This window comes from Gracilinanus agilis, chromosome 5 (assembly GCF_016433145.1).
Source record: "Gracilinanus agilis isolate LMUSP501 chromosome 5, AgileGrace, whole genome shotgun sequence".
Lineage (NCBI taxonomy): Eukaryota > Metazoa > Chordata > Mammalia > Didelphimorphia > Didelphidae > Gracilinanus > Gracilinanus agilis.
In genome coordinates, this window is record NC_058134.1 from 231912091 (window position 1) to 231926854 (window position 14764).

The 14764-nt window shown below is 41.3% G+C and overlaps 1 protein-coding gene across 1 annotated transcript in view; it reads left to right on the forward strand.

The window, feature by feature from the left end:
• Positions 1–14764, forward strand: part of ANKS1B (ankyrin repeat and sterile alpha motif domain containing 1B) — a 1330035-nt gene that overhangs the window by 973607 nt on the left and 341664 nt on the right. Inside the window, exon 18 of the mRNA XM_044679159.1 lies at positions 1833–1985. Within this exon, the coding sequence (XP_044535094.1) occupies positions 1833–1985 (153 nt within the window). The remainder of the gene's footprint in view (positions 1–1832; positions 1986–14764) is intronic.

Here is a 14764-nt window from a genome sequence, read left to right on the forward strand (position 1 = left end):
CTCAGAAAAGTCATGTATATAACTACACTGGGGATGCCCAGCATCCCAGCTAGAAGGCATCTCATTTTCCCCACCCCATTGCAATCTTGCCAGATACATAACATTTTAGGACTCTCATAACTATTTCTAGAACCTCTTTAAACACAAAATGATTACATATGGCCATGTAAAAGATTCTATTTTATGCTACTCTGCAAAGCAATGTAATTATGTTTGTACATGTGAATCTCTAAGAAGAAGGACTTCATGGCTCAGTTTGCCTGGTCTAAGGGAATTTCATCAAGGGATTCATGTTAAAAGGTGATCAGCTGGTACCTGCCCTCCCCAGTAACCAAAGTGATAAAATCTGCCCCATCCCAAAAATAAAATAATTCCCCTCAGCACAAATTCAAATTAATCCTCAAATCAGAGTTTAAGGATAATTCCCACAAAATGTTGAGCTCAGAAGTTTCTCTGGCTTCAATTGCTTTCTCACTCCAATTTAAGCTCAGAAGCATTATGTTGCTGTCACACTTCTTTGTTCTCGGAAAGTAAAAAATGTTCTGTATATAGCTGACAGAAAATGGGAGGCTGTCTGCCAGTGTGCTCTATATTAATGTCTGACATACTGCAGAGTGTCTGCAGAACACATAGTCTCTGAACCCTCATCAGTCTTCTCTATGGGTCCTGTCATGGCAGGGTGTTGTTCCTTTAGCCAGCTCATGCTGGCCACTCTAGCCTTGAGTCACTCTCATATTATATTTATATATATGTACATATATATGTATATATAGATAGATAGATACATAGATGGAGAACCAGTGAGAGAGATGGATAGATGGATGGATAGATGGATGGATGGATGGATGGATGGATGGATGGATGGATGGATGGATAAATAGATAGATAGGTAGATAGATAGATAGATAGATAGATAGATAGACTGACAGATGAATACATAGATAGATATAGTTATAGTTACATAGTTAGTTATAATCATACATATTGTTAAAAATTAATTAATACAGCTAAAATATCCCTTTAAAAGCTAATATATTGATATATGTGTGTGTATACATAGATATACCTTTAAAAACTAATGTTTTTCATAGTGTGTCTCCATTTTGTAGATCCAGACAATGACATTCTCCTTTGGGACAAAAGTCCTTTGTCTTCCAAATGGCATTAAATCCAAATCACAATCATTCAGAACCATCTATCAAGAGACAAAGGGGACCTTGGAGGTCACTTAACAATAGTTCATAAGACCATCGGTTCAGAATTTCACAGTCCATCTGGTTGTAAGGTGCTGAGATGACTTATTTAATAAGTAAGAAAGCTGAAACTCATAGAGATGCTGCAAGCTACCGAGGATCACGCAGGTAGTAAGTGGCAAAGTCAGGATCCAAACTTTCATCTTCTGGCTCAATTGACATCAATTCTAAGACCCTTTCCAACCCTAAGATCCTGAAGTTTCTCCCCTACACTTCACCAAGAACATCCCCAGCAGAGATATTTGACAAATTTAATGCTTTCGAAGGGACTGGGTAGATTTAGAAACTGAATTAGAAATCTTCAAGTGCATTTCTTTGAAAATGAATTCAGAAAAAAAAAGAAAGAAAATGAATTCAACTTGAAAATTATTAACAATTTTGTTTAGTGTGGTTGACAGGAATAAATTCTCAAGAGGCTATACATACAGTATCTCTGTTTGCATCCTGATTCTTTTCTCCAGAAAGAGCTGGTGCTCAAATCAAATGCGTTTTCAAATGGCACTGCACATCCTGTTTTGAGAACACAAAACTATCAGTTAAAATTAGCACTAACAGTACATTTTTTTTATCTCATTCCAGATGAGGCCCATTGGCCATGATGGCTACCATCCCACCTCTGTGGCGGAGTGGCTGGACTCCATTGAACTGGGAGACTACACCAAATCTTTCCTCATTAACGGCTACACATCGATGGACCTGCTGAAAAAAATCTGGGAGGTGGAGCTAATTAACGTAAGTCGATCCTCCACCATGCAACCTATGATGAATGGAATTCCACTTTAGAATAATGACTCTCAAGGACACTTAAACAGATTTTTGTGGGGATCTCCTTTCTCTTTTGTGGACTTAAATCTTTCTTCTATTCATGCCCTACATTTTCTTATTTTTTCATAACCCCAACGGCAGTGTTTTGACATCATTAACTGAAGGCTACAAGTTAGAAAAAGAGGGAACTCTTAGAGCAGTGATTCCCAAAGTGGGCGCCACTGCCCCCTGGTGGGTGCTGCAGCAATCTAGGAGGAAGGTGATGGCCACAGGTGCACTTATCTTTCCTATTAATTGCTATTAAAATTTTCAAAAATTTAATTTCCGGGAGCCAAGTAATATTTTTTTTTGGAAAGGGGGCAGTAGGCCAAAAAAGTTTGGGAACCACTGTCTTAGGGGATAGAGAATACTTAAGAGATAATTAACACTACATAAAGATATCCTCCAAGAATCATGGAAATCCCTACCTAAGGAAATGGTTTTGGTCTACCCAGTGGCTTAAAGATCTATTCTTATAAAAGTGATAGTATCATTATTATTAACTACAGATTTGCATTTTGATCCTTGCTTCTCGACTCTAAGATGAAAGCTACCACTCAAGAGATTAACATGGTCTTTAGGTTTCGTTAGTCATGTATCTAAACTGGCATGTCTGGGAGAAGGGATGGATCTCATTGATACTACACCAGAAACTGTTTCCAGGAAGTGATGTCTTATTTCTTTGGGGGCTTTTATTTCTCCTTTGGGGAACAGAAAGTGGATAATCAATACTAGAAAGCTAGTTAACATCCTCTAGCATAGCACTCAAACCAGTGGATAAGCCAAGATCAACTACATGTCAGTAAATCTACAAGAGTTTTAATTGGAAATAGTAGTATGTTTTGTTCCCCACCCCCACCCCATTTTAGTTTTTGTGTTTATGTCTCAAGTACTCCGTTTCTAGGGACATAGAAATTTCCAAGAAGGTATGATATAAATCTGCAATTTTATTGGGTAACTCCCAGTGAGGAAAATTCTTTCTTCAATGTAGACTGGCATCTGTTATGTAGCTTATTAGTCATAAAGGCATTAAGAGATTAAATGACCAGTCCAGAGTCACTCATCCATTTTGTGTCACAAGAGCTGAACGTAGGCCTTCTTTATTCCAAAATCAGCTATCTTTCCATCTTTCCATTCAGCCATGACGTGTCTTGAAAGTATACTCCAAAAGAACACTATTCACATCCAGAGAAAGAACTGTGGGAGCAGAAACATAGAAGAAAAACAACTGCTTGAACACATGGGTCAATGGGTATATGATTGGGGATGTAGTGATCACTCTAGTGCAAATATTAATAATATAGAAATAGGTCTGGATCAATGACACATGTAAAACCCAGTTGTATTGATTCTAAGATGGAAGTTAAAGGGTTGTTGGTTTTTTTTTAAAAGAAAGTCATCCATTAGATTGAGCATTGTGACAATTTTTAACATTTGATTACACAAAGCTTCATCTCAAGATCTATCAGAGGAACAGAGGAAAGGAGAAGGATGGGAGGAGAAGATACAATTGCCAGTTTCTAATATTTGGAGGGTTGTCCATGAAATATCCAGAGACAATGTGAATCGAGCCTCCACAAGAGGAAGTCCTGCCTCTGACATTTAGTGATTTTATGACTCTAGACAAGTCACTTGACCTCTTACTGACCTAGGCAACTTTTTAAGACTTTAGGATGAGAGCAGCTGGGTGGCTCAATTAATAGAGAGTCAGACCTAGAGACAGAAGGTTCTTGGTTCAAATCTGACCACAGATACTTCATAGTTGTGTGAGCCTGGACAAGTCACTTAACTCCCCCTTGCCTAGCACTTACTGCTCTTCTGCCTTGGAACCAACACACAATATTGGTTCTAAGATGGTAGGTAAGGGTTAAAGAAAAAAGATTTTAGGGTTGCAAAACAGGTTGGAGTTTAATCTGTACTGATAGGAGTTTCCTCATCTGGGAGTTCTGCACATTGATAAAAACCATATGTCTAATTTTAGCCACCTACGGAAGAGCAAATAGACTTCATCCATGGCCCCATAGAGCTGTTGGAGGAGCCAAGTTTCTGCCCAATATAAAGAGGATTTTCTTAACATCATAATCCTCAGAATGCACTGGATCTTCTTAAGAGGTAGTGAGTTCCCTATCTCAAGTGGTCTCCAAGTATAAACTGGATAAACACTCCTCAGAGACCCTGTAAAATAGTTTCATAGTTTTAAAATAGGTTTTGACCTAGCTGACCTCTTTGCATCTTAAAGATCTTATGATCCTATGGAGAGAAAGAAGATAACTGGCATTAACACTTAGAGCGTAACTGCACCATTTTGGATGGTTCTATACTGACCACGGTAAAGAAGCCTTCATCAACTTTAAGCTAAAAAATGGCCATTTCCCCAAATTGGTCACAAGAGTTCCCATTCCAGTCCATTTCTGTCGTAAAGCCTGAGCGCCCCGTTCAGATGTCATTAGCTATCCCAAATGTCAAATATGAAAATATGGTTGAATAATATGTATTATTTCTGACTAATTTCTCAGAATAATGTGGAGTCTAGGAGTAATGTCTGCTCTAGGAGATTTGATTAAAATGACCCTTTTATGGAGAGCCACTTAAACCCAAATCTTGGTGTTTTATCTCATTTGCTGCCATGATGTCGGGAACCGGTCCTTGCGCTGGGCTTCTGGCTCTTCCCATAAAAGCTGTGACTTCCTGGGTTCCTCGCTCTCTGCCTCAAGGTCATTTCGTTATCTTCTGGAGAAGCCAGAATGGCAATAGAGGAAAACAAAACCTGCCTTTCAGCCAGACTGTATTTAAATTTTTTATTTTATTTTACATTATTTTATTTGGCTTGCCCCTGGCAGGGATCCTAGCTCTCTGCTGGGAACTTGGCTCGGGGCTCCTAGCTATATTCACCACCATCTGCTAGAGGGAGTATCTTACGTGATACGTGCACATCTCCCATTCAGGCGTCTCCCTACAGCGTCTTCTCAAGAACAGCCTTCCCCACCGAAGGACAGGCATGTTGGGAGTCACTCGTGCTTCGCAAAGTTGGGCTGTGATCTTTGGTGTCTGGGAGCAAAACAGAATAAAACCCCGCCGCTGAGCTGCGTTCTGTTAGCACAGGGTTGGTCCTAATACAGCTACTGTCAAAATCCAAATGCCTGCGCTGGTGGTTTAGGGGACCTGCAGGGACCCACAAATTCAGAGCTGCTAGGTGGCGCAATGCCTAGACTGCTGCAGGGTCTGGAGTCAGGAAGACTCACCTTCAAGAGTTCAAGTCCAGCCTCGGACACTTACTAGCTGTGGGACCCTGGGCAAGGTACTTATCCCTCTTGGCCTCAGTTTCCTCATCTGTAAAATGAGCTGGAGGAGGAAATGGCTAAGCTCTCCATGAAAACCCCAAATGGGATCAGGAGGAGTCACATCAGCTGAAATGGCTGAACAAGAAGAGGGGGCAGGAGCAGCAGCAATCCTAGAATCCTTAGGGACAGCCCCAGGTTAGCTCCCCTGAAAGGATGTATTTTCCCCTGACCCTCCTCAGGGATGGCTGCCCTGAAGGCTGGGAGCAGGTCAGCCTAGGAGTCTCCCATTTTCCAACTGAGATTCTAGGCAGCCTCACGTTGGAGGAAAAAGACTGAGAAAGATTTCAGCCCTTTGTAGCCATCTCTCTTTGTCTTCTCCATATCTATCCCTACGATGTGGGGAGTGGGATGGAGAGAGGGGGAAGAGAGGTGAGTCATTCGCACTAGATAGCCCACCAATAGTGGGGTGCTGCTAGTGCCACGTGGACAGAGAGCTTGGAAGCTTATGTCCCACGTTACTACAGCACCCCACTACCGGCCAACAATATCTATGTGTATTGAGTGATGCAAACGCCCCATGTGAGGACCAAACTCAAGACCTTCAGATTATAAGGCTGGGATGCTACCTAGTGTGCTAAGGAGGGAAGAAGGAACAGAGGGAAGCACTTATCTTTCCATGGATCTGCCAACTAGATATCTGTTGGAACACTGGGACTGGAAGTGGCCTCATGTTGTAGGAGAGGAAATTTAATTCTATTCTACTTGTGGGCAAACCATCACTGAGTAGGAAATGCACTGAATTTGGAGTCCGAAGTCCTAGGTTCATGGGCAACTGAGTCGCTCAGTGGTTTGAGAGCCAGGTCCAGAGATGGAAGGTCCTGGGTTCAAATCTGACCTCAGATACTTATTAGCTATGTAACCCCTGGGCAAGTCACTTAACCCCCATTACCTAGCCCTTACCTCTCTTCTGCCTTAGAACCAATACACAGTATTAATTCTAAGATGGAAGGTAAGAGTTAAAAAAAAAAAAAAAGAAATCCTAGGTTCATATCTAGGCTCTGCCACTGTGATGGGATCAGGAGCTGAGTTCATATCCCAGCTTTACCACTTACTTTTTCTTTTAAGCTCTTATTTTCTTTCTTAGAATTAATACTAAGTATCAGTTACAAGGAAGAAGAGGATTAAGGGCTGGATGATTGGTATTAAGTGACTTGTCCAGAGTCGCCCAGCTAGGAAGCATCTGAGGTCAGATTTGAACCCAAGATCTCCTGTCTCCAGGCTCTCTATCCACTCAGTCACCTAGCTGCACCAGCTTGATAAGCTTTGTGATCTTGGGCAAGCCACACAAACTCCCTTGGCCTCAGTTTCCTCATCCCTAAAAAGAGGAAATTGTGAGGGGAGTTGGACAAGATGGCATCTGACCTGCTCCAGAGCTATGATACCATGTTAACATTCTCCAAGGTTATACATTATTGTTCTGTTCTCCATAAATTTAAGGCCTTTTGGACCCCTTTTTGTATTTTCTGCTTCTTCACACTCTAGGGGTAATGAGTTCCATATGTTCCTTACAGCTGTGTTGAGTAGTGTTCAGTTTTGTTTCTATTAAAAGTGGCTTCCTTTAAGTTCCTAGGGTAATGAAACCAGTGAATTGTCTATTCTTTATTCTGGGCGGGTGTCAGAGCCTTGGGGTGGTTGAAAAATCTCTTCTGGCACTTCTCAGGGCAAGGCAGAAGCCTTTCCCTAGGAAAAGCAGCTAAGTGGCAGATAATTAAGTAAACAAATATTGTATGCAGATGAAGTCAAGTAGGTTCTGTGCCTGAGAGAAAGAGGGAGGGAGGAGGGTATTTGGATGGGAGAGAAACAGAGAGACAGAAAGCTAGAAATGAGAGAGAAAAGGGAAGGGGAAGAAGGGAAAGGGAAGAGGAGAGAAGGAGGAATTAGAGTAGGGGGAAAAGGAGACAGAGAGAAAGAGGGGGAAAGGGAGAAAGGGATTGGGACAGGGAGACAGATAGACACAGGGAGAGAAAGATGGATAGCGAAGAAAGAGATAGAAGGGAGGAACAAGAAGACAGGAGAGAGAGAGAGAGAGAGACAGAGAGAGAGAGAAAGGGAGAGAGGCAGAGAGACAGACAGAGAGAGACAGAGAGACAGAGAGAGGTGGATACGGAAGAGGGAGATGGAGGAGAGAGGAACAAGAAGACAGAAGAGGGAGAGGGAGGGAAAAGGAGAGGAAGGGAAAACTTAAACTTCTGAGTGCTGAGGTTCACCTGGAAATCCTCAAACCCAAACAGATATTTCTTTATTACAAAACTGGACTCAAAGGTAAGAATATCTCTATTAAGAGCCAAGATGAGATCACAGACTTTATCTGCTCCAACCACATCATTGTAAAAATAGGGAAACCGAGGCTAGAATTTAAGTGATTTCTCCAAGAAGACAGTGGTAGTTGAGAGCAAAGAGCAGGTCTCAAAACTAGAAGACCTGAAACAGTGGCTGTAGAAAAAGTCAGTCACTTTGCCTCTCAGAGCTGAAGGGCAGAGAACTAAGAGTCTGATCTGCATTAGGGAAAGGAATTTCCTCATTTGAGAGTTCCCTGTACCAATGAAATCAAAGATCCAGTCTCACCACCCAACATGAGTAGAAAGTGGCAGGTTTGGGCTTTCAGTCCTGATCTTTAATCTCTGAATCTAACAGCAATTTCCATTATACTAATTATAATTAAAGCAACAATGTCATTGTTGAGTCATTTTCCATCATGTCTGATTCTTCCTGATCTTTTCAACTTTTCTTGGCAAAGACACTTGGAGTGGTTTACCATGTCCTTCTCCGGCTCATTTTACAGATGAGGAAACTGAAGCAAACAGGGTAAAATGACTTACCCAGGGTCACACAGCTAGCGCCTTAGGTAGGACTTGAACTCAGGAAGATGAGTCTTCCTGAATCCAGGCCCCAGCATTCTATGCACTGTGCCACCTAGCTGTCCTAACAATAATAGCCAGCATTTATATAGCACTTTAAGATTTGCAAAGCATCTTATCTCATTTTATCTTCACAACAACCCTAGGAGGTAAGTGTAATTATTATTCCTTTTTTTTTTCAGCCAAAAGAAGAACTAGAAAGGCGAATTAAATGCCATCCCTTTGATTAGCTCTGAAAACACTGGTCAAGACCTTGGCCAAGTTTGGAAGTCTAAAGCCAGAGCAGGAGCTTAAATTCTGAGAGAGACTGCCTGCTGAGGAGTAGCGGGGAGTTAGCCAGATGAGCCCTCTAATCGGTGTCTGTGGATAAGATGCCAGTTAGGATAAGGTGTGATCAGAATGGGTTAGAACCAGCCTGGATAAAGCACCTGCAGTGATAAACAGACATCTCCCATGAGCCAGGCTCCATAGATGTCTCTTTGAGAATTCATGTTTTTTATAAAACATTGCTCCATGAGAGTATTTGCTTTATGAGTTGTTTAAAATGAGGGTCTTGTCAACAAACAGAGCCTGACTCTTAGTCAGGGGCTTTACAAAGGCTTGTTGATTGGTTAGTTGATTAGTTTCTCATAAATAAGTGTCTGGTCAAAAGGAAAAAGCCATAGTTAGAAATCAAGGGAGATTGAAGTCTCTTACCTCTGTTTTTAATCTCAGAGAAATTTATCTTTTGTGGGTGATACCATGAAGCTCTAAGGGATGGGAGAAGGAAATTTGGGAACATGAGATGTTTTTTTTAAACCCTTGTACTTCGGTGTATTGTCTCATAGGTGGAAGAGTGGTAAGGGTGGGCAATGGGGGTCAAGTGACTTGCCCAGGGTCACACAGCTGCGAAGTGGCTGAGGCCGGGTTTGAACCTAGGACCTCCCGTCTCTGGGCCTGACTCTCACTACACTGAGCTACCCAGCTGCCCCCATGAGATGTTTTTTGATTAAGAGCTGGAGAGGGTCTTTGAAGCCTCCTAGGTTTAATGACCTTGGATTTGTCACTGACTGGTTATATTTATTGGCCTCCAAGAAGTCACACTTCTTTGTTTCACTTCCCTCATCTGAAACACTAGGGATAATGATAAGAAGGCCTGAGGTTGAATGATGCTTCTTAGCTGCATGACCCTGGGCAACAAGCATTCATTTATTTGGGCCTTGGCTTCCTTATCTGTAAAATGAGAGGATTGGCCTCAGTAATTCCCAATGGTCCTTCTAATCCTAGAATCTTGGTTTTTGGAAACCTCTGAACCTAATCACACCCTGCCCATCTCACAAGACTGTTTTGGAGGAGAAGAGCAGAGAGAGGGAGAAGGAGAAAAAAGGGAGAGAAGAGAAGTCACTGAAGACAAATCCAACAAATGCCATCATCAATATTTAAATAATCCTCAGGTCTGCCTACCACAGGGGGGAATAACCACTTTATCCTTGGCAGCTGGCAGAGCCACAAGGAAGGTTGGTGTTCCCCAGCATGAGGAATTGCCCAAGGGCTCTGACAGCTGCCTCCCCTTCCAATCCATTATTTCACAAAGACCTGAGAGCCCCTGCAGGTTTATAAAATAAATTAAAAATCCTCAACTACTCTGCCCACTACAATGGACTGGTTATAGACACTTGCCTTTTCAGGTACAAAATTAAGGGCATAGAATCTGGGTAGAATTGAAGTTAAGATAATTGACCCAATGGAGGTATACTTTTCTTTCAACTCGACAAGCTGACATTTCCTATTTACATGCTGAAGGCAGGGGTTCTTATATTGAGATCCATTAATTTTTTTCCTTAGTATTTTGATAACTATTTCAATATAATTGATTTCCTTTGTAATCCAACATAATTTGTTTCATGCATTTACAAAAATTAATCTGAGGAGCCCACAGACTTTACCAAACTACTAAAGGGATCTGAGACACATAAAAGGTTAAGAGCCCCCACTCTTAATACACCAAAATATGCTTCAGTATAGTTCAATTTGTGATTCGTTCCACAGATCTGGAAACAAAATGGTGGCTCAAGTTTTCAAATTGAATCTCTCTCCCCCATAATCTTAACCTTTAACAGGTATTAGGGCAGTCATTATAATTCTACATAATTATACTGAGTAAGATCAGGGTATAGTTCCCAGAAGCATTAGTCATTTAAGGACAAAGTAATTGCTTTCCATAGCTTCCAGGAACTGGCATTTACCTTTGGATAAGAATAGCCTTCCAAGTCTTTCTTTTTTCCCCCAGAGATAACAGGAAGGTCTTGCTTTCTGTCAGCATACATCCACGTTGGTATCGGTACCTCCACTGAGGCAGATGCCGGAGCTTGTATAATTTCAGAAACTGCCATGGCCAAAACATTCTCCGCCATGTAAGCACTTGGAATAGTTCATAGCACGTTGATGACATTATTGTCATTGTTGTTCGGTTGTTTCAGTTGCATCCAACTCTTCATAACCCAGGTTGAGGTTTTCTGGCCAAAGATACTTGAGTGGTTTTCCATGTCCTTCTCTAGTTGGTTTTACAGATGAGGAAACTGAGGCAAACAGAATTAAGTGACTTGCCCAGGATCACACAGCTAGTCAGTGTCTGAGCTGGATCTGATCTTGGAAGATGAGTCTTCCTGACTTCAGGCCCAGCACTTGCTCACCGAGTTGCCCCGTGCCACATGGTAGATGCTGAATAAATGCTTATTGACTCATTGACTAATCCCATGATTATGGACCTCTCCAAACTTAACTAAACGTGTCCTGGCCCAGCAGGCACATGAAAAGCCCATCACCCCTCATGTCTTCAAAGCACTCACTGCCTGGGTGACTTTTGGTTAGCCCCTTGCCCTCCTCAAGCCTCAGTGTCCTCATTTGTACAAACGAGGGGACTGGATTTAGTGGCCTTTCATCTCCCTTCTGAGCTCTAAATTTACAACTATATGAATGAGTGAGTGAATGAATGGATGGATGCATGCATGCATGGATGAATAAATGATCCTTTCCAGACTGGTAAGACCTCCCCAAGTTTATACTCCACTAATAGCCTGCAAGGACCTTAGATCACTTCTACCATGATAAGGCAGTAGAACGTTAGTGAAGCTTCTCTCAGTAAGTAAGCTTGTTTCAGAGTCAGATGAATTCCCTACTTGGACTTGGCCTTGTATTGGACCTTAGAGATCCCTTCCACCACCATGATTTTCTGTTTTTAGGTTTGTGAGGGGTCAACAATAGGATGTTTTCTTCTGCCAGAAGAATTCATAGATATCTTTCTTGCCTTTCTCCAAGAGAGGTTGTATCATCATGTTAACATTTTCCCCACCTATAAAGTTCTACCTGGGAAAACTAAGTGGCACAGTGGATAGAGTGCCAGCCCAGGAGTCAGACTGACCGAAGTTCAAATCTGACATTAGACACTCGTGGCCCTACTAAGCCCCTTGGTCCTGTCTGCCTCGGATCCTCCTCTGTAAAATGAGCTGGAGAAGGAAATGGCAAACCACTCCAGCATCTCTGCTAAGAAAACCCCAATTAGAGTCATGAAAAGTCAGACGTGAATGAAATGATTGAATAACAACAACGAAATTTATTCTTAGCACGCTGTATACATTCATTCCAAATAGTGAAAACTACCCAAAGGAAAAAAGTTCCAGCATTGATCTGTTGGCAAACATGAAATGGGAGATGCAGAATTCTTTATAGGATAACATAACAGATTTGGAGGCCATCAAACCTAATCTCCTCCTTTTAAAGATAAGGTATCTGAGGCCTAAAGAGGAATAGTAACTTACCCAAGGTGATAGGGAGCTTTAGAGATCTTAGAGCTCTTCCTTTTATGTATGGCAAAATGGTAGCCTAGAGATTTCAAGTAATTTGCCCAAGGTCACAGAGGTGGTAAGTGGCCAAGGAAGGATTTAAATTCAGATCCTTAGTCTCTAAATCTAGAACTGATTTCCACACATTTGAGAATAAAGCCAACCTCAGCAAACCATCTGGGGTGATCCTGAAGGACTTTTGATGGGGAATGCTATCCACCTCCAGAGAAAGAACTATGGGAGTCATCTTGTTGTTTTTTTTTTTTTAACCCTTTACTTCTGTGTATTAGCTCATAGGCGGAAGAATGGTAAGGGTGGGCAATGGGTGGTCAAGTGACTTGCCCAGGGTCACACAGCTGGGAAGTGTCTGAGGCCGGATTTGAACCTAGGACCTCCCGTCTCTAGGCCTGGCTCTCAATCCACTGAGCTACCCAGCTGCCCCCTGGGAGTCATCTTTCCTATCAGTATGTCTTTGGTTTTATTTGAGGGTTTTGATTATGTTTGACTTTGCTTTTACAACAATGAATGACCAGTATGGAAGTGTGTTTTGCATGATGCTGGAAAAAAAGAAGAAAGCCACAGCCGGAATAAATCCAATGGCGATGATTATTGAAGTGGTCAAGGTGGCTTAGAACAGAGGGGCCCAACATAAGCATCCCGAGGCTTACAACACTCCCAAGTGTAGCCCAAACCAGATTAAAATGGAAATGGAAATATTTAACCAAATTCATAAAAATACAACAAAGCATCATTATATGTATTTATTTATTGGGGGGGTTTTATATTACATTTTTCAGGTATCTCCTGGCCTCCCCTCCTCACACTTGAGAAGGTATCATTTGATGGAAAGTTCTAAGCAGATATAAAAATATGTGTTGTTTGTTTCTGTTTATCAGTTCTTTCTCTGGAGGTCATTATGTGGCTCACAGGGATGTATGGTTTAATGGCTCCTATTTCTGTTTTGACTTTGATCCCACTGGTCTAGTTCATAGGAGTACAGGATTTTGACCTACAAAATCTTTAGAAATTATTTATTTCAACACCTTCTTTTTCTGGAAGAAGAAACTGAGGCCCAGAAACACAAAGTAATTTGCTTTACATTCAATAAATTGAGGGTTATGTTATGTAGCTGGGAAAGAAGACCTGATCATAATAGCCTAATGGAAGCTAATGGTTTGCTAAGATGGCTTTAAATAAATCCAGTTTTAAATAAAATTACCTGGGTACACACTCAAAGCTGAACACATTTTGGGGGCCAAACTTGTTGTTGCTTCATTTCTTAGAATGGTAAGAGCTTGTGATTTTTTTTTAAATGATTAAAGTGCCTCTTGGTCTACAGAGGTTGGATTAGTTAGGTGTCCTTAACAACATGTATTTAAATCTCTCTTCTTTTCTTCTGGCATAATAATGATTTACAGACAAATAAAATGGGCAGCTAAGTAGCTCAGTGGATAGAATGTCCTGAGTTCAAATCTGGTCTCAGATACCAAAAGGTGTGTGACCCTGGGCAAATCGCTTACCCCTATTAGCCTCAGTTTCTTTATCTGGAAAATGAGTTGGAGAAGGAAATGGCAAATTTCTCCAGTATCTTTTCCAGGACAACCCCAAAATGTCAGACATAACTGAAAAATGATTGAATTGAACAACTGCCAAAATAATCTTTCTACAACCTAGATCAGACAACGCCACTCTAGTGCTCAAGAGTACTCAAAGGCTTCTTATTGGTTCAAAGATAAAATATGAACTGCTCAGCTGAGCATTTAAAACCCTTCACATTATGACGCCAGTGAATTTTCCAAGCTTTTGTGGTTTTATTTTTTTGCCTTGCCCTGATTCATCCGCCATCCGTTCCAGCCAAACTGATTCACTTGCTAATCCTAAAAATTCAACATTCCATCTCCAATCTCTGTACCTCACAAATGTTGCCATGTCTGCCAGAAATGTACTCTGCTTTCCTTTAGAATCCTAACTTCAAAATTCAACCCAGGTGAAAGCTCTCCCCTCTCCCATACCTTCCCACTGACCATAGAGTATTCTCTCCTTCCTGAAATTACTGCATGTTTACTTATCTATGTGGATGCTGTACAACCACCCCATCTCCTACTCCCACATAGACCTGCGCTCCTTGAGGCCAGGGAGAGGTCTGTATTTGTCTTTGTTTTCCCAGATCTTGGCACTCAAAAGAAACTTACAAAATACTTGCTGAATTGAGTTAGAAGAGAAATATTTTAAAGTAACTCCCAATCAGTTTGAATCCTACAATTAATATTTCACATGAAACTTTTTTCCTGTACCATCACCTTAAATAAAATCTGAAGAATGATTCACTCGTTGCACATTTTTAAATTTAATATCAAAAATGAGGATTTTGTTTTAAAAAATAAGAAGAAAAAGTGAAAAGTTTCACTTTTAAAATCAGCCTCCTTGCTTAAAGGTTGATTTCATGCTAAATTGAAAGGACCACATTAAGTTGCTTCAATTCAGTAGGAAAGCTGATGAGAGAGAGAGAGAGAGAGAGAGAGAGAGAGAGAGAGAGAGAGAGAGAGAGAGAGAGAGAGAGAGAGAGAGAGGCAGAACTCAGGAGAGATTATACTAGGCAAAGGATTTCAACCTTTTTTATGTCAGGGACTCCTTTGGCAGTCTGGTTGTAGCCTGTCAACCCTTTCTCAGAATTGTGGTTTTAAGTG